This window comes from Microchirus variegatus (genome assembly GCF_963457635.1).
Source record: "Microchirus variegatus genome assembly, chromosome: 10".
Taxonomy (NCBI): domain Eukaryota; kingdom Metazoa; phylum Chordata; class Actinopteri; order Pleuronectiformes; family Soleidae; genus Microchirus; species Microchirus variegatus.
This window is the reverse complement of record NC_139811.1, coordinates 14,168,610-14,194,493: the sequence shown is the minus strand read 5'-3', so window position 1 is coordinate 14,194,493 and position 25,884 is coordinate 14,168,610. Positions and strand designations below refer to the sequence as shown.

Here is a 25,884-nt window from a genome sequence, read left to right as displayed (position 1 = left end):
TTTATCTATGATTTTGCTATTGTTTGACCAGTCATTATGTACGTAAATGCAAAGACCTCCTCCTCTGCTCTTACCGGAGTCTTGGTTTCTGTCCCAGCGGTGGAGAGAGCGGCTAGCTAGCTCTACTGCGGCGTCGGGGATCCGCGGGTGAAGCCAGGTTTCGGTTATAATCATAACACAGCAGTTCTTAACATAGCGATTCCCAGCCAACTGTAGTTCCAGCTCGTCCATCTTGTGAACCATAGATCTCGCGTTTGTGAGGAACAAGCTGGGTAGGGGAGGCTTGTGTGGCTGTGTCCTGAGTTTCACCAACAGGCCTGACCGGCGTCCTCGCTTCTGCTTTCTCTCCCTCCGCCGTCTCCGACGCCTGCCGGACCCGATAACAATCCACGGAGAGCCCGGTTGCCTCGCGACGTCGTCGGGTATATTGTGAGTTCGTTGAAAGTCACTTGTGGTGGGTAACTTATGCCTAAAACCAACGTCGAGTAAGTCCTGACGGCTATAGCAGCGATTTGAACACGTACTTACGAAAAACACGAACGAAAAACACAGAAAATAGCACAAAAAGGGAGAGCCGTGAGCCGCTGCGTCCGTGCGCGCCGCCATCTTGGACTCCAAAGGTGAGAATGAAATGACAGACCTTTTAACAAGTGGCAGAGGGAAGATCTCAGTTCTACAAGAAGGCTGAGTTCCTTTTATCTGCCTCAGAGTGCATGCTATCACGAACACCTGTCCCCTTTCCTGGAAAAAACGTGTCCAAGTGTTTGCGGATCCATTAATAGCCACAAGGTGGCAGCAGATCATTGTAAAGAGTGGCTGCTCATCATGAGCTGACCTCCAATCAGTCCAGAGACTTAAATTGCCTGCAGTGGTTGAAGAGTTTTGGGCATGATTTATTTATTTTTGCTGCTGCTGCTGAATAATGTGCGTTGTCTGTAAAGAGCATGCGATTGTTTGTTTGTTTGTTTAGTTGTTGTTTGAAGATTTGTAACTTTACATCTGTGTTTCCACGATGTTATTTATTTCACATACTCAGCCTAATGACAAACTTTATGTTTTGTAGTTTTTAAACACTCCATAAAAGTAATGAGTGTGACTTTGCCATGACTTAAACAGACAAAGTATATGCTTTTCTTTTCTTTTCTTTTTCTTTTTTTTTTCTTTCTTTTTTTTTTTTTTTTCTCCGGTATCACATGTCACCGTACAGTGGGGAAGTAAAAGCACTTCCTTCTTTCCACCGCTGGCCTCACAGAAGCCAAGTCAAGTCTGAAAGAGCGGCTCATATTCGTGGCGATGGGGATCCTGAGGCTCGTCACGGGCTCTTTTATTATTTCTGCCTTTTAACCGCCAGTGTCACCGGGTTCAATCAAACAAGTTGTGGGCGGGAGGCGAAGAGAAAAAAAGGGCCCTCGGTCTCAGTGAGTGAACAGAGAAGTGGACGGAGCGCAAGCGCTTTTCTCGCGCTATGGCTGCGACGTAGCGCAACTTTTTTGGATGACTGGAAGAGTGCGCGCGCGCGTTGGTGAAGCAGCGTTAACTTTTACTGACTTGTAACAAACGAGAGGAGATCGCAGACATGAAGAAGCAGTTTAACCGCATGAGGCAACTTGCCAACCAGACTGTGGGAAGGTGGGTGTTCGTTTGTTTGTTTCAACATTGTTGTCTCGCATATGAAGCTGATGATAAGCACGATATCGTCAACTGTAGCGTGTGTCTCTCTCTCGGTGTGTGTGTGTGTGTTTAACTCCTCCATTGTCATCCGCTTTCTTGTTGTGGGCGGTGTCTGAAGGGCTGAGCCATGTTTGTGCAACTTTTTAGGAAAAGTAAAGAATCGTTGTTTTTTTGTTTTTTGCAATTTGGTGACGTCAAGCAACATTTTCACTCTCTTTAATAATGAAAACCACTCGAGTCTCACTCAGCCTTTTGCAAATCAGTGCATGTTTCAATGGTGTCATTATATTTAGGACTGCAAATTAAAAATAAATACATAAATAAATAAATGAGTTAAGCTTTATATTTGCAAACCTGGAGTGTGTAGACATTTTTGCATTTTAGAACATTTGCCAATGAATGTCCTGTAGAGGTAGACTGAATGAAACATCGAGCTCTTCAAGATGTCACCTGCAGATGTCACGTTTTAGTTGACCAAAGGTCTAAATAGACGACGTTTATTTGGGTTTAAATAATGAACAAAAGCTGTAAATTCTCACTTTTGAGAAAAAGGATAAAATCTAGTTCAAGAGCTTAAACAAAGATCATTAGGTGACTTACTGGTTTTCTCACTCTACTTTATTATGTTTCTCTCTTCTTTTTTGTTACTCTCCTTTAGCTTTTATAGTATTTTGTGTGTACTATTTGTGCTGCTATCTTAACAAGGACTCACTGGAAGAAGACACCTTGTGTCTCAATAGGACCTTCCTGGCTAAATAAAGGATAGCATACTTCCACCAGGTTGTCGATCGTGGCCTGGGGGATGTTGTCCCATTCCTCCTGCAGAGCCACTTGAAGTTGGCGGCCGTTCTGGGGAACTGGAACCCGCTGGCGGACATGCCTATCCAGAACATCCCAAAGGTGTTGGATAGGTGACATGTCTGTTGAATACGGCGTCATTCAGTAGTGTTGCCACAGCTGTAACGCTCAACCCAGCACTCGTAGTGACAAGTGACAAAAGTCCACATTTTGGTGTGCCCTTTTATTGACCAGACCATAAGGAGTGTCTGTGTACTGGTCACGCATATTGACCACCACTCTGCCATGCTCCATCACTCTCGTGAGTTGAAATACTCAATCTGAGATTGTAGTCAATAGGAGTGGCCAAGTGACACTGGACTACTGGGTTTGAGCAAAACTAATCATTCCATAAACAAATGCATCAAGAATCTGAGCAAATGTCATGACTTTTTTCTATTTTGTTGAGTATATGTTGACATATGTACCCAAGCAGATGATCAATTTATATTTTGGGACTACCGTTTGTACATATAAGATAATAGCATCTACTCCGCCTCTTCTCTTCATCTCCATCAGGAGTCTTCGCTGAGACGATGTCTCCTGTTATTACTGCCTTAATGGCGTCCTCATCATGTTCCTTTTAAAAAAGACTTTCTGACGAAAAACCCCCTGTAGGCGCGTGGGATTCCTCGCATACATTCCACCTTATGTTGTGTAAGAGCAGTAAAACTCAACTGAGCAGAATGACAGCTTGCTTACTGAGAGGTGGAAGTGTTTGCAGGCACACGCCCTCTCTGGATTACTGCTGGACAGAGTTTAAAAGTGCCTGGAATCCTCCAGTGCCATTTGTAGCACTGCACGACTAACAGAAGTTGGGAGTTTGAAAAGAAAATGGGAGATAATGCAGTGAGAGTTCGCCAAAGACGTCCTCAATTAACCTAGATAACAGTTACACGACACAGTACGGAAAATGCACAATCAACTTGCATCGTAAAGTCACAGAAGTGACGTGTGTTACTGGATCTTTTGCCTGTGTTTGGGGGTTTGTTTTCCACTACGTCATGTGTTTTGTGGATTAGTAATAATCCGAATTAATCTTAGATGGATAATATAAACTTTGTGTTGCCATAGAATGAGAATGACTTCACTGTGTCCAGTGAATGTTTCTCCTCATGGCAGTTTGTGATGTGGTTTTCTGTTCAGCACAGGAAAATCCAGACTTAGGGGGCTTTTGCGGATTTTAAATAGTTGTTGAAGGGCACGGTGTGATCAAAGAGGACCGGTTAAAAATAAATAAATAGAGGAATCAGTTTGATTTAATTTATATTTAACCGTCACATACTGAGCAGAGTTTTCAGTACAAGTCCATGTACTGGTGTGTTCTTCTCTGGCTTTTCGTGTTGTTTTGTGCCAGGTTTTCTTCCAGGGTTTGCGCTCCAGCATTGTGGAAATCTATTCTTAGAACAATAGCTGCTGCTGATCCAGAGCCAAGCTGTGTTCCAGTCGAATCAATGCAAATTCAATATCGATAGGAATCTTAAGATTGCTCGTGTAGCTGTTTTCCGTCATAGGCGAGGCTGTGTAATGCGATCATGTGGATGAGAGCATGGCTGTTCTGGCAGCAGATCGTGTCTAATGCCATCACTGACTGCTTCTCAGGCTGCTACTATCAACCTGGGACTTTTGACTTTGCCAAATAGATAGTGTAAATGCTGTATTTGCCATCTAAGAGCAGGATTCTAGTGCTCTGACCTTTTGCTGTGACGCATAAGGCGCAGCATCACATTTCTAATTGCCTTAATCAGCTTTAAAATGTCTCCCTGATTAGTGTCCACCTTTTGGTTAATGTAATGCCTTGTACATGATCTGGAAAGGCACACAAGGTCACACTGCTCACAGTGCAGATCAAAACAATAAAGGTGAAGGCGCTGCCTGTACAGCTCGAGAAACAGGATTGAGTTAAAGCAAAGATCTAGATGGGGAAGGCAACTAAAAAACACATCTGCGCCATTGAAGGTTTGTAAGAGCAATATAATCTCTTAAGGAGGAGGTTTGGAACAACCTTGGTCTGGCAGTCTGAAAAAACGAAGAAATGTTGGGAAGCTGGCCTGGCGCGGCATGACGCTTATGATTAGTGGCCAAGCAGTTCAGACTTATTCTCAGCATATTTTAGGTGCCTTTTTTTTCCCCCTGCAAAGTACAAGTTTGCTTACACTGAGAGATATCCTTTTGTTCGCTCTGTTTTATAAAAACTCGGCTGGTGGGATGATGGCTGCGCTCTTCTTAAAATGTCTACTCCTGGTGCAAGTTTGAGATCCGCAGAGTGCAGCCAAAAGTCATTTTCAGCCAACACTAAAGGGTATTTCAGGCAGTGAGGTAAGCCTGTGACATGCGAGGATCTTATTTCTGCATCGTTCACCAGTATTAGGTAATAACTCTTTTGTGGGAGAGGGTTAATTGATCCCTGCGAGAGTTTAATCTATAGTGTGGTGTGTCTGCGCTGGTAGAGGGAGGGAAGAGGTCCTGAGGGCTTTGTGAGTGGAGATGTAATACGTGTGCATGCTGCTGTGTGTGGTCTGTGGATTTGCTGAATATTGATAGGTGCTGTGAGCTCGGTTTCAGGGCACTTAAGCTCAGTAATATTCAAGCCCAAAAAAATTTATGTCTTAGAGGTCGTATATGAAGGAGAGATTGTTTTTTTCAGACACTATGGAGGTGATTTTGATGCCACAGTCATGTTCTGCAGACTCAACGCCTCAATGTGCAGCGTGTGTTTTGGCCCTGTTTCAGTCATCAACAAACCCCTTGACAACGCACCCACCCTCCTCCACACACACACACACACACAAACATACACACCTTCTGCTGTTGCCATAACAAACCAGGTGCAGATGACACAATAGGAAGTGAGTGTTCAGCACGGTGAAGGAATCTGCCAAGTTCACCCAGACAAAAAAGAAAAAGGGCCACGGGCCTCAAGTGAGGATGGGCATTTGAATTGTCAACAATTGTGACATCATTGTATTGTGGATTTAAGCATTATGTGATAAGAATATGCTTGTTTTTGCTGCAGGGACACAGTTCAGACAGGTAGGGCTGGATTGACTTCTTTGCTTCTGTTTGAAGGTCTCCTTTGGCTGTTTTTCTATTTATCCAGGAAACATCGTGCCGTGCTGAAGTTCGTTTCTCCGATATAGATGAACTGTATTCTTACTTACCTTAGAATAAGGCTATCAAATATTTGCTTAATGGAGGCCATCATTTTGGGCTGCCATGTTTCTACAGCAGTAGAATGGACCAACCAGCCAGAATATCCATTTTGCACTTTGAAGCAGAAGCTCTACCTTCATAAAAAAGAGAAACAGAAAGTGAAAAGTGGTGAGCAGTGGTCCATTACAGAGCTGACTTATAGAGATAAACAACAGCTATTCTTACTTACACTCACACTTACATGGGCAATTTACAGTCTCCCATCTTTTCCCTACCAAGCTCCATGTCTTTGGATTAAGAGACGAGGCCAAAAAAAAAGGAAAAACATGCAGATGCATGGAAACACGCAAACACAAGACAGAGCTTACCTTAGGACAGGTGTGTCCCTCAACTCATATTCATGGATTGCATAATGGTGCTGAGATTTTTTTACGGTGACGTGTCTTAATCATTTCGCTCTGTTAGTCTTTGTATTTGTATTCTTTGATTTGCTGACTTCATCTTCGATGTGATTCTCTCAACAGGGCCGAGAAAACTGAGGTGCTGAGTGATGACCTCCTGCAGGTAAATACAACATTCTCCATGATAACTGTCATGTGCATTTGACAAACTGCATGTATGTTCGAATGGTGCAAATATGTCATTTAGTTTGGTATTCTGCAAAACGAATCAATGTGCTTGAATAAGGAATCTCCCAAAAATATGAGGTGTTATTGGTGCTATCTAAGAATGTACATTTATTGTGAAATGTTTGGCATGTGGGAGCTTTAGAAATATTAAAGTACGTGCAGAAAATTGCTTTTGATTTTATTTAGGACATGCTCATCAGACATTTTTGTCATGTTTGATAGTAAAGTACAGTATATGACTGTATATTCTTGGACTGTTATATTCAACAAAAGATATATCATCTTGATTTTTGGGAAATTAGCATGATTAACTACATTCAGACGTCTAAGTTAAGAAAATAGTGTTTTTATTTGTCCTTTCATTAGACAGATCTGTAGCATGTTAATTGTTTTTTTATAAGATTAATGAAAAGGAAAATAATTTCAAATAAGGAGGTAACACTTAAAATCACCAGTAGGGATAATGTGGTCATTTTGTCTTGTCAAATTGCATCAAACCATTAGAAACTGCACTGAACTGTGAGCTGACTGTGTTGTTTTTCTGCTACCAGCTACAGTTTTGCCCAGAATCACTGACACTGAATGTTTACAAGTTAGTTTGACTTTATGATGTATTATCTGTGGGTGTTATGTTCACCGTCTAACCGTCTATCTTAGAAGACTGTGTCTCTGTTACAAAAACAATCCGCTTTTAGAACTTGTTTTCTTAAAATGCAGAAGTTCTAGTACTGCTGGCGTTCCCAGTTCTCCTCTGTTAAAGCCATCACGGCAAAGCTGCCGTCATGGAGTACAAGTGTTGGTAGTGGAGCATTACTACATTTGCAGGGGAGTCGTTCATTCAGTCATTCCTCGCCAGCTCAGAGGTTTGGCAGTGGAGGAAAAGTCCCTCATGGTTTTCCACTCAAGGCAAAACCCTGGCAATGTTCTGTTGTTCGCAATCACACCGGTGATGGACATAGTATGTTGGTGTGTTGGGGGATGGGAGTTTGCAGTTTGAAGTGGAACAGATCACTGGTAGGAAAGGGTGATTAAGTTGAAGACTAAGTGAGAGAGAAAGAGCATGTTTACAGGAGAAAGAAGCTTTTGTTATAGGCGGAAAGTAAAGGTGAGAGAGTGAAGGGAAAGGCTTTCCACGACTTTCTTTTAGTCATGTCAGTTTTATGGCGAGCAGTAATGAACTATGAACCCCGTGTGGTTAACACACATGCCCTCGATGAGCAATCTAAATTGTATTTCTTATTAAATGTGTACAAGGGAGTTTTGTTATAGTCAAAACACTCTAGCCATATGTTTGCTTCTTATGTGAGAAGAGTTAATATGATCTACATACATTTATAGCATATCAGCGTCCTGATAACACAGAAGTGCTAACTGACCCAACCCTTCACGAGAATGCTTTCAGCTTTCACTCATCTTTGGTCCTTGTCCTGAACGACAGGAGCTTTGTGCTGCGTTAGGCATTCCTCTAGCTCCAGCTCTTAGAGAGGAATGTGATTGTCGGGTGATCGGCAACAGGGACGTGGCTTGGATTTCTTTTGGCACAACAACTTGAGCTGCTCCAATCTGCCAGTCAGAAAATGTGTTTTTTTTTTCAGAAACAACAGAGGAATGTTATGTTGTCGTTCAAGGTTATTACAGTATTCCAGATACGCTCCCAGATGAGTCATTTTGATAAAAACCCGTTTTTCCCAGAGTTTACTGATTCATGTGCCGGTGAATCATCAGCGCTAACAATTTTAATCACAGTTGCTGGAAAACATGTGCAGAGAGAAAGAATAATGTTCACTTTCACCCTCCCAAAACACTCACACCCCCTTCTCCAACATGAAATTTGACTCTCCCATGTTGTCAAAGTAGCCTCCCCCCCCCCCCCCCCCCCATTTTTTCCCCATATTCCTTTTCTTTAGCTGAGGCATTTATCTTGTTTGGACACGTCCTTCTGCAGTGGGAAAAGTGAGGAGGCTGTCAGACTGGATGGTAATGCTGCCTCATATTATCAGGGACATCTTAGTATTTCCACAGATACAAGGATATACACACTGGGCTGTTATTGTTGTGCTGTAGTACATGCTCTATGTGTGAAGACTGCTGTGATCAGTTAAAGGTAGATTTTGAGTTACATGAGATTTATTCCTTTGAGACCATAGTTTAATGACTATAACTGAGGGGAGGCCACTACCTGTTTTGAAACAATAACCCTGTGATGTGTTCAGCCAAGCAGCCTAGGAAAGGAAATGTCTGGCACCCACCAGTGTGTTGTATTGTTTGTATTTGTCACTACAACAATGACAGACAACAATTTCTTATGATCCCATACTGCTTCCAGTTATCAAAGGTCTTAGGTCTTTTGTTGTTGTTCTGATTGAGAGACCCCTAGTGGCAGAAATCATACACTGTGAATTTAAGTTGGCCTTTGTACAGAGCCAACTGTGCTCAGAGGCGCAGTTTGTGAACAGGCAAGGCAAGCAACTGCTTGGGGCCCCGAGCTGATAGGGGGCCCCTGACACTCGGAGCCCGAGGGCTTTTTTTAACTGAAATGTGCAGTGACCAGCCGCCTCCCAGTCCCCCTTAAAAAACAATGGGCGATTTGCAATGAAATCTCAGTAGGAAACCTTCCTAAAGGGGCCCCACCTCACGTTTACCTGTGTGACGTTATCGTTCTGCAAGTTGGAAAATGAAGAGGATTATTTACAGTGTAATGCATATCTTTTTTACTCAGTTTATATATTTTTTTTTTCAGTTATTTACTGTATTTTATTGTTCTATATATTTATATTGTTTTATAATGTGGGTTCATTACAGTGTAATGTATTTTTTTTTACTAAGTTTATAGTTTTTTAAAAAGCTATTTACAGGGTTAGGGTTTATTGTTCTTTACATTTATATTTTCACATACTTTTTAATTACAAGGTTTTTCCATGTTATTTCATTATTTTGAACTCATACATTTTTCGTTTTGGCTGATGAACTCTGGTTGGAAGGGCCCCCTGGGAATTTTTGCTTAGGGCCCCTACAGACTCTAGAATCGCCTCTGACTGTGCTAAATTCTATCAAGTAAAACAGAGGTATTACATCATATACGAATAAGAATATTGTCCAAAATGTCAAAGTATTAATTCTAGAAAAGAAACAATGACTTGCCTGCCTCGTGTTTGTGTGTGAGCTAAGTGTTATATTTCCACAGTGAACATGGCCTGTGGAAGTGGCACGGTGGGGCCCTGTATATGTGAAATATTTTCACGAGTCCCCAAATATCCCTGGAGGCAGCCGCAACAGTCCCACACACCCATCAGTTTACCAGCTATTCAGTCAGCAAAAGCAGCTCGAAGCCAGAAAAACAAATCTGCACCCGCCTGTTTCCTCTGTGACTCACTGAACGTTCCACATTTTCTGCTGTGGAAGGTCATAGGTCGTCAGCTCACTCTCTTCAATGCTTTCATTGCTGTGAAAACAAGAAGATGGCAGTGACTGTAAACCTTTGGATAGAGTAAAACTGGACATACAGCAGGACGGGATTGTCTCAAACACACACACTAGTAACAGTGTGTGTGTTTGTCTGCCTTCAGTTTTTCAGCCAGTTTCTGTTTGTGTTTCATTAACTGAGTTTCTACCCGAGGCCAGAGCTCTTTGCATGTGTTATTATGCTTGGAGTTTTAAATAATGACATCTAAAAAGCAGCATAACAAATGGAAATTGTGTGAAGCAGACTTTGGTAGTCATTAGTCAGTGAGTTGTGCTGTGCGTGTTGGCAATAATCTGGTGATATGATCCTGATACAAGGGTGAAGGTACAATACATTGTGCTATATTGCAATACCATAAACAAGGCAATATATTACAATTTTCATAGTAAAAATAATAATGTTATATGCATAAATAATATACAATTTATTTTCTTTGTTTAATGCAGGGGTCTCAAACTCAAATGGCCTGGGTGCCACTGAGCATTGAGTGTGGTCAGGAGGGGCCTGGTTTTTTGGGTGGGCAATATGAAAATGATATCACACATAATCTGATATTGGAATAATAACAACAATAATAACAATATTTTGCAGAATTTCAAAACAAAAGTGTTAATATTGGAACAATATATAACTCAAAGTTAGAATGTATTTATGTAAAATGAATCTTTGCATAAAAAAAAAAAACTAGTGCTGGGCACGTTAACGGCGTCAACGTTAAGACACGTTTCCATGACGACTGACCGGGAAAAAGACGAATGTGACGTCATGTTTACGTGCCCGCGGCACCGGAATCCAGGCACCGTTTACCAGTTAGCTCCTTTAGCGTTGGTTAGTAAAGTTAAGGGTTACTTTAGAGAATCACTTTAACAATCGGGAGCCACGTAAACATGACGTCATGCACTAACGTTGATGCCGTTAACAGTTGACGTGCCCAGCACAGAAAAAAAACATACATAAATCACTCATAAGTTAATATTAAGTGGTGGGCCACAGGAAATCAACTGGAGGGCTATCTATACTATCACACCATGAAATATTGAAATATTTTTAGTGTATTGATATTCTTTATTCTCCTATGAGTGAGTGCCTCTAAGGTACTTTTTGTGTGGTCAAAGTGAAGCCTTTCACACGGACACAGACAATGTGATCACCCAGTGAGTCCACACCGCCCACACTGCAGTCACTCGGTTCCCTTTCTTTCCTTTTTTCTTTGGCTCAGAGGTTTCAAAGTCTGGATCCAATCGAGCCGTCACCAGATAGAGCTCGACTACTTCCATGCATTAATCAGAGCTGAGGATCAGCTGAATGGTGAGCGAATCGATTGGATCCAGGCAAAAGAAGCCAAGTCCAGCTGTGGTCTGGCATGGAAGCGGTGGCTGCAGGAAAAAGAGGGAGAAGAAGAAAAGTACAGTCGTGTGTGTGTGAGAGCAGGAGCTTTACGTCGTCGTAAAGAGGAGAGCAAATTAGTGAGGGGGGGAATAGTTAAGAAAGAAAATGTAGGAGCAAGATGGGAGATCAGATGACAGATGAGAGGCCTTCAGATGTTGTAATGTGTTTACAGTGAAACAGGAAGAGGAAGTGAATGCTTGAGACGAGAGGCTGTTCACTGGACTCACTTATGCTACTACAACAAGAGTCATTATGTCACATTTAATTCATTTATAAAATGAAGTGAACATTGTTGGCCTCATACAAAATCCTCTAAAAACTGTAATTGTTGTTCGTTTTAAAATATCCCAACATATTGACCATGAATTGTGACTTTTGAATACCTTAAGCGTTCAGATGGTTTAATGTGGAGTCAGTGACAGTTCAGCTACATATGGAAATCTTCTGTCAGAGATTTTTTTTTTTCCGTGTCAGTTAACGACCATGCAACAGGGAGCAGGAACTGATATGCAAACTTTCGCTGGTTGGGCATTTGATCCTCAAATGGAACAGTTCATCCGTCAGTTGCCATGACTCATTGCACTTGAATGTCAGTGGTACCGGTTGTAACCCTGGAAAATATTGGGAAAAAAAGTATTTTTTGAACATTAATATTCATATATTTTCACAGAAGCACTGATAAATCAATACTCAAATAAACAAAATTTCAATACACAGAGATACAGTAAGTCCTGTTAGTATAGTGTAATAATACAGTTTGGTCAGTTTGCTCATGACATGAGATCTATTGGGGGGAAAAAAGGTATTTTTTGAGCAGGATGGAAAGTTTTAAAACGATTTCTGTTCAATAGGGAAACGGGAATGTGTCCTGACAAGATGACAGCCGGTGTTTCATGTACCCTGCTTTCATACACCCTGTGGTTTGATTTCCACAGATCGAGAGGCGGATGGAGTTGGTGCGCTTGGTGTCGCACAACACGCACAAGAGGCTGGTGTCCTGTCTGCAGGGTCAACTCGGCACTGACACCGAAAAGAGACACGTAGGAACTTGGTTTTTTGTTTCCTGCTGTAAAAAAGTGGACATAGTCTTATGGTTGCAAAACACGCAAACCCCTTTTTTTCCTGTCTATTTTCCTCTAAATGGGAACATCATTTACAAAAACTAGCAAATTAGACCATTAACATATAATCACAGAAAAAGCTTAGTAAGTTCATCTATGAGGTGTAGCATGTACACAGCACAGAGAATGAAAACACTGACACCACACCAATGTCAGGTTCACAAGGACCTGCTTTCACCTGCTATGAGCACATCTCTTCTTACATAACACACACAGATATGAGCAGGACTCAGGAGAAAAATATTCAGTCCTGGTCACAAGCCAGCGTCTTCTCTCACACACAGAGAGACAGATATGCAGTACTGTGGAAAAGTCTAAGGGCATCACTAGTTTATTTTTATTTTTATGTATTCGTCAAATTCTGTGATTATTGGCATTTGAATTGGTATGATGGAGTTGGTCTTGTATATTAGCAAACTGTCAATGAATTAAACTCATAGAACATGTGTGTGTGATGCTCAGGCATGTTTTTCACAGCAGATGTTTGTCGACATTTGCAGGTTTTTACCGGTAATATTAATTAGGAGACAGATAACACTAAATACTTGACATTTGAACTGCAGAAGCTGTGTTCTATTGTCATTATAGCGTTGCTAAAACAGCGAATCAAATGGTAGCCTATAGTGTTGAAACAATTACTCGATTCCTTGACTATTAATTGATTACTAAATTACTTGTCAACTATTTTGATACTCAATTAATCGGTTTAAGGTTGTTGTTTTTTTTCAAGTTTCTCTGCTTTTTCAGCTTCTTAAATGTGAATATTATCTGGTTTCTTTGTTTCATATAACAAAGAAATCCTTAAAACTGAATCATTTTGGTTTGTGGACTATAACAAGACATCTGAGTACATCTTCATTTCCAGGTTTGATCAACATTTACAGACATTTTATGGACCAAACCATTACTGGATTAATCGAGAAAATAATCAATTGGTTGCAGCCCTGGTAGCCTTTTCAAATTCATTCTGAAGGATTGATTTGTTTATTGTGAATTTGTCACCTTCATTTCTTGTATAAATGCAGCATAGCTATAGAATCGTAGTAATAGATAGTGTTGTATAGATATATAGATCAAAGCTTCAGTTCAGTTAAATGTATAGCCCCATATGTTTAGGTGACATGATTTCTATTTTGCAGAAAAAGCTGCCACTCACGACGTTGTCCCAGGCCATGCAGGAGGGAGGTGGTCAACTGGGAGACGAGAGTCTGATTGGGTGAGAGCGGAAATGCGACTTTTAACAGTTTATTGCATGCGAGTGCCTGTTTCAGCAGCTTTTAAACCGCTCAGACAACAAGTTGTTCAACATGTAAAGTACTCTGGATACTAGTACAGTAGCTCAGAACAGACTCAAACTCAATACTCTGAATACGCCTTTTATTTTATTACCTGAAGTCCAGGGAAGGGGTTTTAAGAGGTTTTGGTGCTCATGTGGTTTTATTTACAAATGTTTCCCTTGATTTTTTTTTTTTTCGTTATATGTATGTCATTCTCATTATTTAATGCTTTGGTCTATATCTGCTTTTGTGCAGTGTTTTAACGTCACTTGTTCCTATGTGTCATGATCTGTGTTTATGTGCTTGGATACAGGGTTTTTATACCAATTGTATTACTTCTTTACTCATGTGTTTCTCTTGAGCACACTCACTTCCCATACTGTGGTTATATGATCTGCTATATATCCTCTTTTGTACCGGGTCAGTCATTCTTTAAGCACATGAGCACTGAAGATATAGGGCGATTAAAATACAGATACAAAACACAGTCAATTTTACATGACATTATTCATGTCTTTGAATTAAGGTTTGAAAAAGGCCTCCGATAGTCACAAATGAGCTCTGTAACATGATTTGTAAGTTGATGAATAAATAAAAGCACAACTACATGCTACAATGCTCAAAAATAGTGGTAACTGGTCATATGTGTGTACATTCCTGTGAACAGCAAGATGATGGACGTGTGTGGGGAGGCAGAGAACAGGTTAGCCGCTGAGCTGATGCAGCATGAAGTGCAGCTCGAGAGAGACGTCCTGGAACCTCTTAACCAGCTGGCAGAGGTACAGACAGCTCTCTCACATCTTATAAATGTATCTGTTATGTTATAGTCATTATAACCATGATTTATTCAAGGACAAACTAATTTCTGTTGATCGAGCCCGTCCAGCCTCTGCCTTTGTCATTTTTTAATGCACTTGATTATGATAAATTTACTGTTAAAATGTTCTTAATGTTTTTTGCTACAGGTGGAGATTCCAAATATACTCAAACAGAGGAAGCAACTCGCCAAGCTGGTTCTAGACTTTGACTCCGCCAAGACGAGGTTAGACATCGTTTAAAGTCACTTGTGTGTTGTTTTGTGTTTAAATAGTTAAATTGATGCGAGTCCTTTTTGTAGTGTGCGTGTTTACATACCTTAATAACACCTTGGCCTGCAGGTGGTACCAGGCAGCAAAGTCCAACAACCCAGCCATGGCAGCTAAGGCGGATTCTCTCAAGGACGAGATGGATGAGGCTCTGAATAAAGTAGAAATATGCAAAGTAGGTGTCAGATTTGGTCGGTTCTGCACAGTTCATTTGATTTACTCCTTAAAGTATTTAGTGATGGCTGTTGCACAACAGTACAGTACCTATGAGAGTAGGTTTAGATGTACTGTTGTATGTTAAACTAAATGAAACACATTTCTGCCAGTGTCCTTCTCATCAGGTTATGATTATGTGTAAGTAAGTAGCTGGACAAAGGAGGTCTTGTGTATATTAAAGGAGCACTTTGTGAGGCGCATGTCATTAAAGGTCATTGCTTTGTCCTCTGAAGTTCATCTGTGCCTTAATGAAGGTTTATATTCTTTTCCTCCACAGGACCAGCTCTCTGCAGATATGTACAACTTTGCTTCCAAAGAGGGAGAGTACGCACGGTATTATGTCCTTGTGAGTGCACCCGGAAACTAAAATGTGGCATTTATATGAATAAATATGTTCCACTACTAACACGCATGACTAAGTTAACGTGACCTGTGTTATGTTTGTTTTCGTGCACCAGTTATTAGAGGCCCAGGCTGACTACCACAGGAGTTCTCTGGCAGCTCTGGAGGCAGCGATACCAGAAATCCAAATGCAGCAAGGTGAACGGCCAAATCATATACAAATCTAAACAAATACATGACTATTTGACAAATGTAGACTAGCTTTTCATGGCGGTTTGCACCTGTCATGAGGCCTGTGCTGTGAGAGAAGTTTTTAGTTATCTAGCTTTACTGAGCCTGACTTTGACAAACTGTAGCTTGTGTGTCAAGTGAGTTCACACAGGGCTGATTAAGCCAATCAGCTCCACACGATTATCTCTATGCTTCTCAGTGTAGTATTCACAATCATTTCTCTGCATATTTTTTGCATGCACATGAACATGTGATGCAGATAAAAAAAAAAAAAGGGAAGAAATAATATCAGACTGTTTCAGCTGCCAAAGCAGAGCGAGGTAGTCGATGAGATCACACTGAATGAATTGTTGATTTATCAGCAGGGGAAATATTGAACAGTGGGTGGATAGTTTTTTCTTATAAAACACATCTGAGGCCAATTATGTGTTTCTGAGCTAAATTTGAGAAATGTAGAATCACCGTCACAGGTCAGCCATTGTTAATCTGTTATAGTTTAATTTTAATTGAAATGAATAAAAATGTGATTATGTTTTTATTAGTTATTAAAAGCTCTGAAACGCTGTGAAAAAAACACTGATGTATCTCTCACCCAGACTCGTGGATGGAGAAGCCGGCGTATGGCACAGCTCTGGACGAGCACCTGAACAGGAGCAACCGTGACATCGCTCTGCCGCTCGAGGCCTGCGTCATGATGCTGCTGGAAACTGGCATGAAAGAGGAGGTACGGACAAAAAGGCTGATAGAAACTTAGCAAAGAAACTTTGCTAAACTGGGGAAAAGTTGAGCTTAACCGATCAAAACATCTCAAGGTAGACTTTTACTGTTAAAACTGCTCCCCTCTGGCAGAACTGCTCTCGAGAAAATGATGGCACATGCAGTCTGGAAACATTTGCAGCCAACTCTGTTAGACTTTGTATGGCAGGAACAAGCTTGTGTGTGTGTGTGTGTGTGTGTTCATGTCTTTGTGGCTTTGTGAGGACCAAAAAATATTAAACCACACGGAGTGAGGATATTTTGGCTGCTCCTCACATCTTTAAAGGGCTTTTTGGCGGTTAAGACTTGTTTAAGATTTAGGGTTAGGCATTTATTTGTTATGGTAAGGGGCTAGGGAATGCATTGTGTCTTTGCATGTCCTCAGTAAGAATGCTGCACAAACGTGTGTGTGTGTGTGTGTGTGTGCGTGCATGCGCACCAAGGCATCTGTTATCCATTAGCATGTTCACTCATACACTCTTTAGAAGTAACCATATCATTAGATACTAGGTAGATGAATTAGATAGAAGATAATTCTTGCAATATATCTGTCTGATACTCTGAGCCAAATGTCTCTTGTTAGAAAGTATTCCACATCAGACTTTGGCTTATTTTTAGGATGGAAGCATCTGTAAATGTTTAAAAGGCACAATTCAGTGGGTTGTTTTTTTTTTCCCTCGTTGTCCTTGCAGGGACTCTTCAGAATAGCAGCAGGAGCTTCAAAGCTGAAGAAGCTCAAAGCCGCACTCGACTGTTCCACCTCGCAGCTTGAAGAATTTTACTCTGATCCTCACGCCGTCGCAGGTACTCTTGCTACAACAAAACGTGATGCAATCTCACTCTGGATCGTTCCCCTCATAGCTGTTCTCTTAACACACAGGAGCTCTGAAGTCCTACCTCAGGGAACTTCCTGAACCTCTCATGACTTTTGGCCTGTACGACGAGTGGCATAAGGCTTCCAAGTAAGAGGACAACACACAAACTTCCAAAACAACCCTGTTAATATCATACAAAACACCAGTAAACGCATACCTGAAGCAGCGTGTGTGCTCACAGGCTGCTTTTAAATGTTTGGGTAGTTACACAGTAGAATGTGTGCGTCTGTTTTCAGTGTGTCGGACCCTGACAAAAGGCTTCAGGCCCTGTGGGTGGCATGTGACCATTTGCCAAAGACGCACAAAGCCAACCTCAGGTAAGAGTGTCTGGAGATCTATTCTATTCTTCTTTTTTGTTTTTACCAGTCCAGTTTGCTTCTGTTCCGTTTTTCACTTTCATGATTGATACACCCGAGGGCCACATCAGCATAATGGTTACCCTCAAAGGGCCAGATATAAATGTCATACAGAATAAATGTAACTAAATGTCACCAAATATAATGTAAAATAAAGATAACTACTCCGTAAACATATTGCTAAATAACTTTCTGTATTTATTACTTATTCAAGTTACAAATATGATGCATTATAGATGTAACCTGGTCCGCGATGGTGATGCCGTCCCTTTGCGGGTAATGCAATCGCCATGCATTGTGGGAAATGTAGTTTATAGTCAACGCACGCCTTAAAGCAGCATAGACCTATTTTAACACAGATTTTTAAGACCAATTAATCACTCGTGGGCCACATAAAATGACGTGGCGGGCCACATCTGGCCCCCGGGCCTTGAGTTTGACATATGTGATCTAATTAGTGCAGTGCTTAGAACATGGGTCATGAAGCATCAAAACATTAGGACATTCCATAAACTTGAAGTGAACTAGTGAATACACAATGTCAATAAGGTGTGCGTGGGTTTTCTCTGGGTTCTCCTGTTTCCTCCAACAGTCCAAAAACATGCAGAATTGGCGGATTAGGTGAATTGTACACTCTAAATATACCGTAGGTGTGAGTGTGAGAGTGGATGGTTGTTTATATGTGGCCCTGTGATGGATTGCCGACCTATATCAGCTGGAATAAAGCGGTAAAAAAGATGAGTGAATGAACATACAGTAGAGACGGCTTATCCTGAAAGAAAATGTGTTGTAGAAGGACAGACATGATCAACAGCCATCAAACAATAAATACAACTTCTGCCTTGGAGATTTTCACACCAGTGACCAGTGTCTTTCTCTCTCTTGCAGGTATCTGGTTAAGTTTCTTGCTAAACTGGCTCAGGACAGTGACATTAATAAAATGACTCCCAGCAACATCGCCATTGTCCTTGGACCCAACCTGCTCTGGGCGAAGGCAGAGGGGTAAAGCTTGTGCACTCGTCACCTGACAATAATTATGTGAGTACAACATGAAGCTAATGATGATCTGACGTCGTCTGTGGTTGTATTCAGGACACTGGCAGAGATGGCAGCGGCAACGTCGGTCCATGTCGTAGCCATCATTGAGCCAATTATCCAGCACGCTGATTGGTTCTTCCCTGAAGGTAAAACATCCGTCTATTGTATCATTTTATACAATATATTATTACAGACCAACTTTTAATGTTCTATACATGTTGTTTGGCATTTAATTTTTGCATACTAAGCTTCCACTTCAAAATGAAGGTGCTGGCTGGTTTGTCCGTTCAATCCTCTCATCGTTTTTGGGAATTTGGATGGAGAAATGTCACATAATATATTACCATTCAAAAGCTTGGGGTCACTTAGCAATGTCCTAGAAATGCACTTTTTTTCAATGCATATAACATTAAATGAATCAGAAATACACTCTAATGTGGTAAATTACTATTCTAGCTGCAAACATCTGGTTTTTAATGGAACATGTAGCCAGGTGTATAGAGGCCCATTTCCAGTGTTGTAATGGTACATTGTGTTTGCTAATTGCGTTAGGCTATTGGATGATTAGAAAACCCTTGAAAACCCTTGTGCAATGATGTTAGCACATATTTGCTGGTTCTTTGACAAAAGGGCAAAATTATTATTTTGAATATAAATCATTATTTCTAATCTTGTCAATGTCTTGACTATGTTTTCCATTCATTTTGCAACTCTGAACTATGAATGAAAGTGTGAGTTTTAATGGAAAACACAACAAAAATTGTACAGGTGACCCCAAACTTTTCAAGTACAGCTATAGGGCAGAATTTAAGGAAATGTTTCATAGCCATAATTATAAAAAAAAACAACAACATCCTATCTGCTTCTTCCTCTTTCAGAGGTGGATTTCAACGTATCGGGCATATTCGCCTTGCCCACCCACCCAGCCACCCCAGATCCCGAATCCGGACTGGATAGGAGGCGCCCTGGAAGCCTCGTGGGGCAGGACGGGGACAGTCACACGCCCCGTAAAGACAGGTACCTGTCTCGCCCCAACCTCAGCCTCAGCCTGCCCCTCTCCCGTCCCAAGACACTGAGCAGGCAGGAGTCGCGGGGCCCAGCAGTGTCCGCTCTCTATGTAGTGGCCGACGAGTCCATCACAGTCACTGAGACACCCACTGAAGATCTGCCCAGTCCAGACTTCAAAGCTGTGCCTTAGTAAAAAAAATGTAGCTCCCGTTAATCCAGTCCCTGAAAGGTGAAAGAAGGGAATGATGTTTACTGTGATATTATTTTTCCCCACCACATTCTGTTGATGTTCATGTGATTTTAGCACCAGCTAATCCGTTGTTTTCCTTGAGGTTGGTAAAGACCATGAAGATAAAAGCTCTCTTACATATTTAACTTCATTACTGTTTGATACCACTTTGTCTAGAATTCTCTAGTGCTTCTCTTGTGTACTCTTGTGTTATCTCTCTTATTTCCAATTAAAGCTTAGGTGTCAATGTAGGTTGTTTTGTGTGAGCTTCCTGTGTGGCACTTGTGTTTGTATGGTGCAGCATCTGCCTCGTCTGTCCCAGCAGCAATGTCACACTTCAAAGCTGTTCTATTTAAAAAAAAGGTCACTGTCTTATGGTTTCATTTCTTTTTTGGGGGGGGGTTCTTCTTTCTGGTTTCATTGAACTCAGGAAGTTGTGTCTCTTTCTGTCTCTGGCACCAACTCTTTCGGTCTGTCTCTGCTCTCACTTTCTTTTCTCTCTCCTTGTTACTCTGTCTGACGGTGTCTGGTTTGTCCTCCTGAACTCTCTCCCCTCTCCCCCCCTCTATAGCACTGTTAACAAACAGCCGGAGCCCAGTCCACGTAGACCCAGCGCTTTAAATAGAAAGCAGCCACATCTAATCTCACCCACCTTCCAACCCCCAATGCCCCTTCTGGAAGCCGGGGGTCCTACTCAGCCCGAGCTCCAGCCCCAGGCTCCGTCCCTGGCTGTAGAGGCTGAGCAGCCTGGCCTGAGTGGAGCTGGTAGTGCTGCTGCTGCTGGTGGTGTTGGTGGTGGTGGTGGGGTCCAGGTAGCCACAGTGCAACCTCAGATTGTAACCCAGCTCAGCGCAGAGGAGAGCAGGTAAGGGGGCGAGCTGAGGTAGCAGCAATACTCCACCGCTTGCTCGCAGCCAATCAGCCAATCTGGAGCTCTACCTCCCTTTATGTTTGTCATGTCTCTGATTAGTCTTTGACTTCACCGACTTGCCACACAAGAAATCCTGAAAGAGAACAATCGTGTGAATAACGCTTGTCTACAATGGCCACGGCTTTATATCTGGCTTCATTTTTACAAACTGTGAATGGAATGCAATGAAAATCACCCAATGCTTTGTCTTCAGAACGTTTGTCCCCCCCCCCCCACATGCTATTTGTGATCATTTACCAAACTATTTTTTTTTTACTTGCCTTGATGTCTAAATCTGCATGCAGCGTACAACCATTCATTCTTCTCTCTTCAAATCAAATGTATTTTCTGATCTTGCATCGTTTCTTTCTGTCTGTTTTTGACGTATTCTTCATGCAACAACCTTCAACTAATGTAATTATCCTTACGATGGAAATTTCTGCGTAGTGTGTTTTTCTGTCTCGCATGAGTTCTCACACTGATGCCAAATGAAAAGTATACGTTGATGGATTAACATTTCCATTTATTCTATGTCCGCAGCCCGGCCCGTGAACACATGTCCACCCCCCCTCCCCAGAGGAATGGTTCGGCCCATCTTGCTGTCGGACCCCTCCAGTCACAGGGTGGGTCCAGGGGTCCTAGTCCACACATGGTCCGCAGGGGTAAGAGAAAGTGCAACATGTTTACTACCGTTCAAAAGTTTGTGGTCACTTAGAAATGTCCTTATTTTTGATGGAAAAATCACTTTTTTTCAATAAATATAACATTAAATGAGTCAGAAATACACTCTATACATTGTTAATGTGGTAAATGACTCTTCTAGCTGCAAACGTCTGGTTTTTAATGGAATATGTACATAGGTGTATAGAGGCCTATTTCCAGCAACCATCTCTCCAGTGTTCTAATGGTACATTGTGTTTGCTAATCGTGTTAGAAGGCTATTGGATGATTAGAAAACCCTTGTGCAATTATGTTAGCACAGCTGAAAACAGTTTTGCTGATTCTTTGACGAAAGCAAAGCTTGAAGGTCAAAATTACTATTTTGAATAAAAATCCTTATTTCTAATCTTGTCAATGTCTTGACTATATGTTCTATTCATTTTGCAAATCTTTTGATGAATAAAAGTGTGAATTTTAACAGAAAAAACTAAAAAATTGTATAGGTGACCCCAAACTTTTGAACGCTAGTGTACATCTCATGTCATCAATACTAACTATTAATAATAACATGTAATAATTGTGTTTCCCTCTAAAGGAACCAAAAAACAGGCGCCAGCTCCACCAAAACTGGCCAGCCCCTTCTCCTCCCAGCACAGTAACACCCATTATCCTCCCATAATGCCACGGCGTCACTCCGGCAAAGACAGCCCAATCCACGCCCCGAGCCACCCACCTCCACAGCCTCCACAGCCCCATCAGGCCCAGGGGGAGTCGGAGCCTTCGCCCCCCAGCACTCCCACCCCTCCGGGCACTCCGCCTCACGATGGACCCCACGGCGGTCTGCCCACTTCCTTCCACTCTGGATCTCTCCCTCGCCCCTCTAGGCCAGCGCCAAAGCCACGACCCCGACCCAACATGCCGCCGCCCCCTCAACCTGCAGCCAATGACAGTGGAAATGGCCTCTTAAACACAGCCTCCAAGATTATAACAGGTAAGACATTTGTCCTTTTGTGCTTCATAAATCTTGTTTTTCAACAGCAAAGGTGTAGTAACAATATATGTAAATTAGGGCTGTAATGATTCATTGATTTCTAAATGAATGAGGATGGTCATGAAGATTTTGTTGCTTCTTAAATGTGAATATTCTCTGGTTTCTTTGCTCCATTTAACAAATAATTCATAAAAAGAATACTTTTGTTTTTTTAGACGTATAATCATACTTTTGAGCTCCATTTGTACACCATTTCCTCCCATTTTGGAGCCAAACAATCCAGAGATGAATCGTTAGTTGCAGCTCTAATGGAAAAAGTTGTAAAAGCCAACTTAAAATGTAATAACTGTTATGAATGTTTGTGTGCTCTTGGTGTTTTTGTGCACAACATTTTTTCAATGGAAACTCATCTCATCTCCAAATAAAGGAGGATATTAGTTGGAGTCTATCAGTGGTGGAATACCATCAAATGAAAGGATTTAACTTCCATCATGCATAAACGTCATAAACCACACATTGTTTTCACTAAAAATATTGTCAGAGTAGCAAAGCTAATTGAAAAAGGATCGACATTACAATGAAATGTCTTTATTATTGTATTCATGTTTAAAGGCAACACTTAATCTCTGGTGAAAGTAGTAACAATCGCTATGGAAAATCCTTCCTTACAAACATAGCGCAGCATTTAAGAGTTCACATAAGTAAAAACATAACAATACAATAGTAAATACATTAGTATCAATATCTACTCTTAAAATACCACTACCAAGATATTACTTTGTCAGCATAGCATTTTCTTATGTTAGATTATAGTTATCGATGCATTCATGCATCATAATTACTTCTTTAATATTACTTTATATACTGCTGGAAAACATGTGACTGTGTAATTAATTAAAACGCTGTAATGGTGTTTGTTGACTATACTGCCATTCTGAATAGTTCTTTGTGTACTTTTTGAGCAACACATTATGTCCTTGTTTGTGCAATAACAGTCGTATTGTATGCCGTGAACAGCTACCGAAGCTATAAAAATGGCGGGATGTCATCGACGTGGACCACAGTGTGGTTTAATATACACCATGAGCTTCAGTAAAGTTGAACAACATTAAAACGTGTCTTTGTGCAGGAGTTGAAATCACTTGCTGCTCGTCTGCCGACACCGTTTTCAGTATTGACTGGTTTCAGCATCCCCTCATGGCACACGTGTGTGTGTTATAACCTCTTTGGCTTTGGTTTCACTTTCTCCTCACACACTAAAATGTACCTGTGGTGATCTGAAGCATGACAGGATATGTGTAAATATTGCAGATGTCTGAGCTGGCAGCCTGAGATGAGCTTTGCAAGGCAGGTAATGGTAAGGGGTGCGACTGATGGCTGATGCACTGGCTTCTCTGCCCACTGCATGTTTGTGTGTCTTTGTGGGGACTTTGCTGCCGTCAGTGTGTCGTTTTTTTTTGTTGTTTTTTTTGGCACCACTCGTACTGCATACATTGTCGTGCATTATTCGTTTGCACTTGTTTTGCTTTTTAACACCACTGTCCAGCATCACTAACATGCTTCACAGTTTTGAATAACATGCCCGTACTAAGCAGATTTTAAACGAACCATGTGCTGTTATTCTCCATGTGCACTCTCGGAAGCAATGATTATAGAAACTTAAAAGATTAACACACCAAGGATACGGTCTCTCACAGCCCCATTCACCTCTGAAAATCGTATTAAACGGATATTTAAATATGAAATACCGACTGCATTTAAAAAAAACGAGAGCATCCTTTGTGTCTTATTGAGTGTGTTTGAAGTGGCATGTAGTGTGTGCACTACACTGTTAGGAACAGTGTGTGTGTCAGTGTGTGGTTATGGATAAGATTTATTTGTTGCCTGAACTTAAAGGTCCATTGTGTTAGAACTAGTGACATCTAGTGGTGAGGCTGCAGGTTGTAACAAAGGGAGGGGGACTTATTTTGCTCATCCTGCCCCATACCAAGCATGTCAAGGGAAGTACTAAATATTCCACTTTAAAACATGAAACACATATTGTGGTTGGTTTGTTCATTCAGGCTGCTGTAGAAACAAGACTTTTACTTTTATACAAACACACTTTTGGGTGGTGCATTCAATTTCTCCTAGTTCTAAATGCTACACACTGGACATTTAAGTTTAAAACGCATCTAAATGGGTCTGTTTGCTGATTGGTTTCCTATCAAATGTCCTGCACAGACGGAGGCCTGGTCCTGAAGGGGCTTGGACGAGCCCTCATCCCTGCGGTTATTGTGGATCGACAAGAAGAGAGCTCTGCTGGTCAAGAGCCCAACACCGAGCCGCCCTCACCGACGAATCCTTACGCTGACGCAGAGAGCACCGTGCTCTGAAAATAAGAGGGATTCACTGTCACCGAAACCCTCTCCTGATTTGAATGTTTAGCATCAGTTCGCTCCATATGCTCCTGCTTTTCTAAGTAAAAACGTCGAGCAGAGAATTTGTCTTTTTACCCCCTTTTGATTGCTTTTGTATATGAGAATTCACAGTGAACAGCTTTATTTTTTTCTGGACTGCATACTGCTTGGTATTAAGAGATTGGACTATAGAGCCTTGCAAGACTCAGTGGGACATAAACATATAACCTCGAAAATAGTCTATAGCAGCTGAACCTAAGAGTGCTGGTGAAGCACTGGAACTACAGCTTTCCCTTGCCCCCCCTAATATCTTGATACTGATTTTCTTAAAGATTCCGTGCTGACAGATCTGCGGTTCTGGTTTTGGCACCAGACCTGACCTCACTGATCGTTCATTTATTCAGTCGTATACAGTATGTGGAGCTTTTGTGAATAATCTATTTATCTGCGATAAAGATCCACATTCAGACACATTTCTGGCTAAATGTGGTGTTCAGCTGAGAGACGAGGGTTTTTGAATACCCGTCGCACTCTTCAACACCAGAATATAAAAGACCAAAGACATGGCCAGGAGCCAAATGTGCTGCTTGATTTATATTAAGGTTGTTAATGACCAAATGTTTTGTGCAATATAAAAATGCAGTCAAGTCTTCCATTTGTGTCCTTCTCATATAGGACACGTCAGGCTCTCCACCCTGCTTTACTTTATTCCATTCAACCTAGTGATCTTGTGGGGTATTGTTGGGTCAAATTGAATTTCCCGTCAGATCCTTTTATTCCACGTGATTTGATTTAAGTTCAAAATAGCTCGAAGATTTAGGTTTTATTGTAAAAAGGGATTGAACTGATTTTTAAAGCACATCTTGTAAATGATTACTCCCACTTGAGCTCAACGCTTTGGCCAAATGCTGCCAAACAACGGAAATCTCCTTTGTGTGTAATTTTTTACTCCAGCTGACGATCTTTACCTGGTTGTGGTATTTTTAAGCTCTTTGATTATGTTGCATCATTACTCTTAATAATAAAATACTTCCAAATTTTTACGGTGTTGTAAATGTCTTTTCAACTTTGCGCTTGTCCAGGGTATATGTATGCAGGAAACCTCAAGTTCATTTCAATACATATTTAAGACTAATTCAAGACTTCCATCCATTCATTATCTACCGACCTTATCGCCACTTCAAGCTGTGATCAGCAACATAACGTTTTTAGTTTGCAATTAAATCTACAGAGCACAACCATACAAAT

General features: G+C 41.3%; 1 protein-coding gene across 2 annotated transcripts; it reads left to right on the top strand.

Annotated features, from left to right (window-relative positions):
- The first annotated feature begins 1,296 nt into the window (after nucleotides 1–1,296).
- On the top strand, nucleotides 1,297–25,645 carry arhgap17b (Rho GTPase activating protein 17b). Of its 2 annotated transcripts, XM_083896857.1 has the most exons (20): nucleotides 1,297–1,629; nucleotides 6,186–6,225; nucleotides 12,078–12,182; nucleotides 13,403–13,479; nucleotides 14,208–14,319; nucleotides 14,506–14,582; nucleotides 14,698–14,800; nucleotides 15,119–15,187; nucleotides 15,300–15,381; nucleotides 16,011–16,138; nucleotides 16,863–16,974; nucleotides 17,051–17,132; nucleotides 17,282–17,362; nucleotides 18,290–18,403; nucleotides 18,494–18,585; nucleotides 19,318–19,456; nucleotides 20,248–20,541; nucleotides 21,127–21,248; nucleotides 21,842–22,237; nucleotides 24,461–25,645. In XM_083896857.1, exons 1-20 carry the CDS (start codon nucleotides 1,577–1,579, stop codon nucleotides 24,610–24,612), a joined length of 2,430 nt encoding a protein of 809 aa, XP_083752983.1. In that variant the 5' UTR covers nucleotides 1,297–1,576; the 3' UTR covers nucleotides 24,613–25,645. The 2 variants fall into 2 exon arrangements, with proteins under 2 accessions (XP_083752983.1, XP_083752984.1); XM_083896858.1 differs by lacking the exon at nucleotides 20,248–20,541.
- The last annotated feature ends 239 nt before the right edge of the window (nucleotides 25,646–25,884 follow it).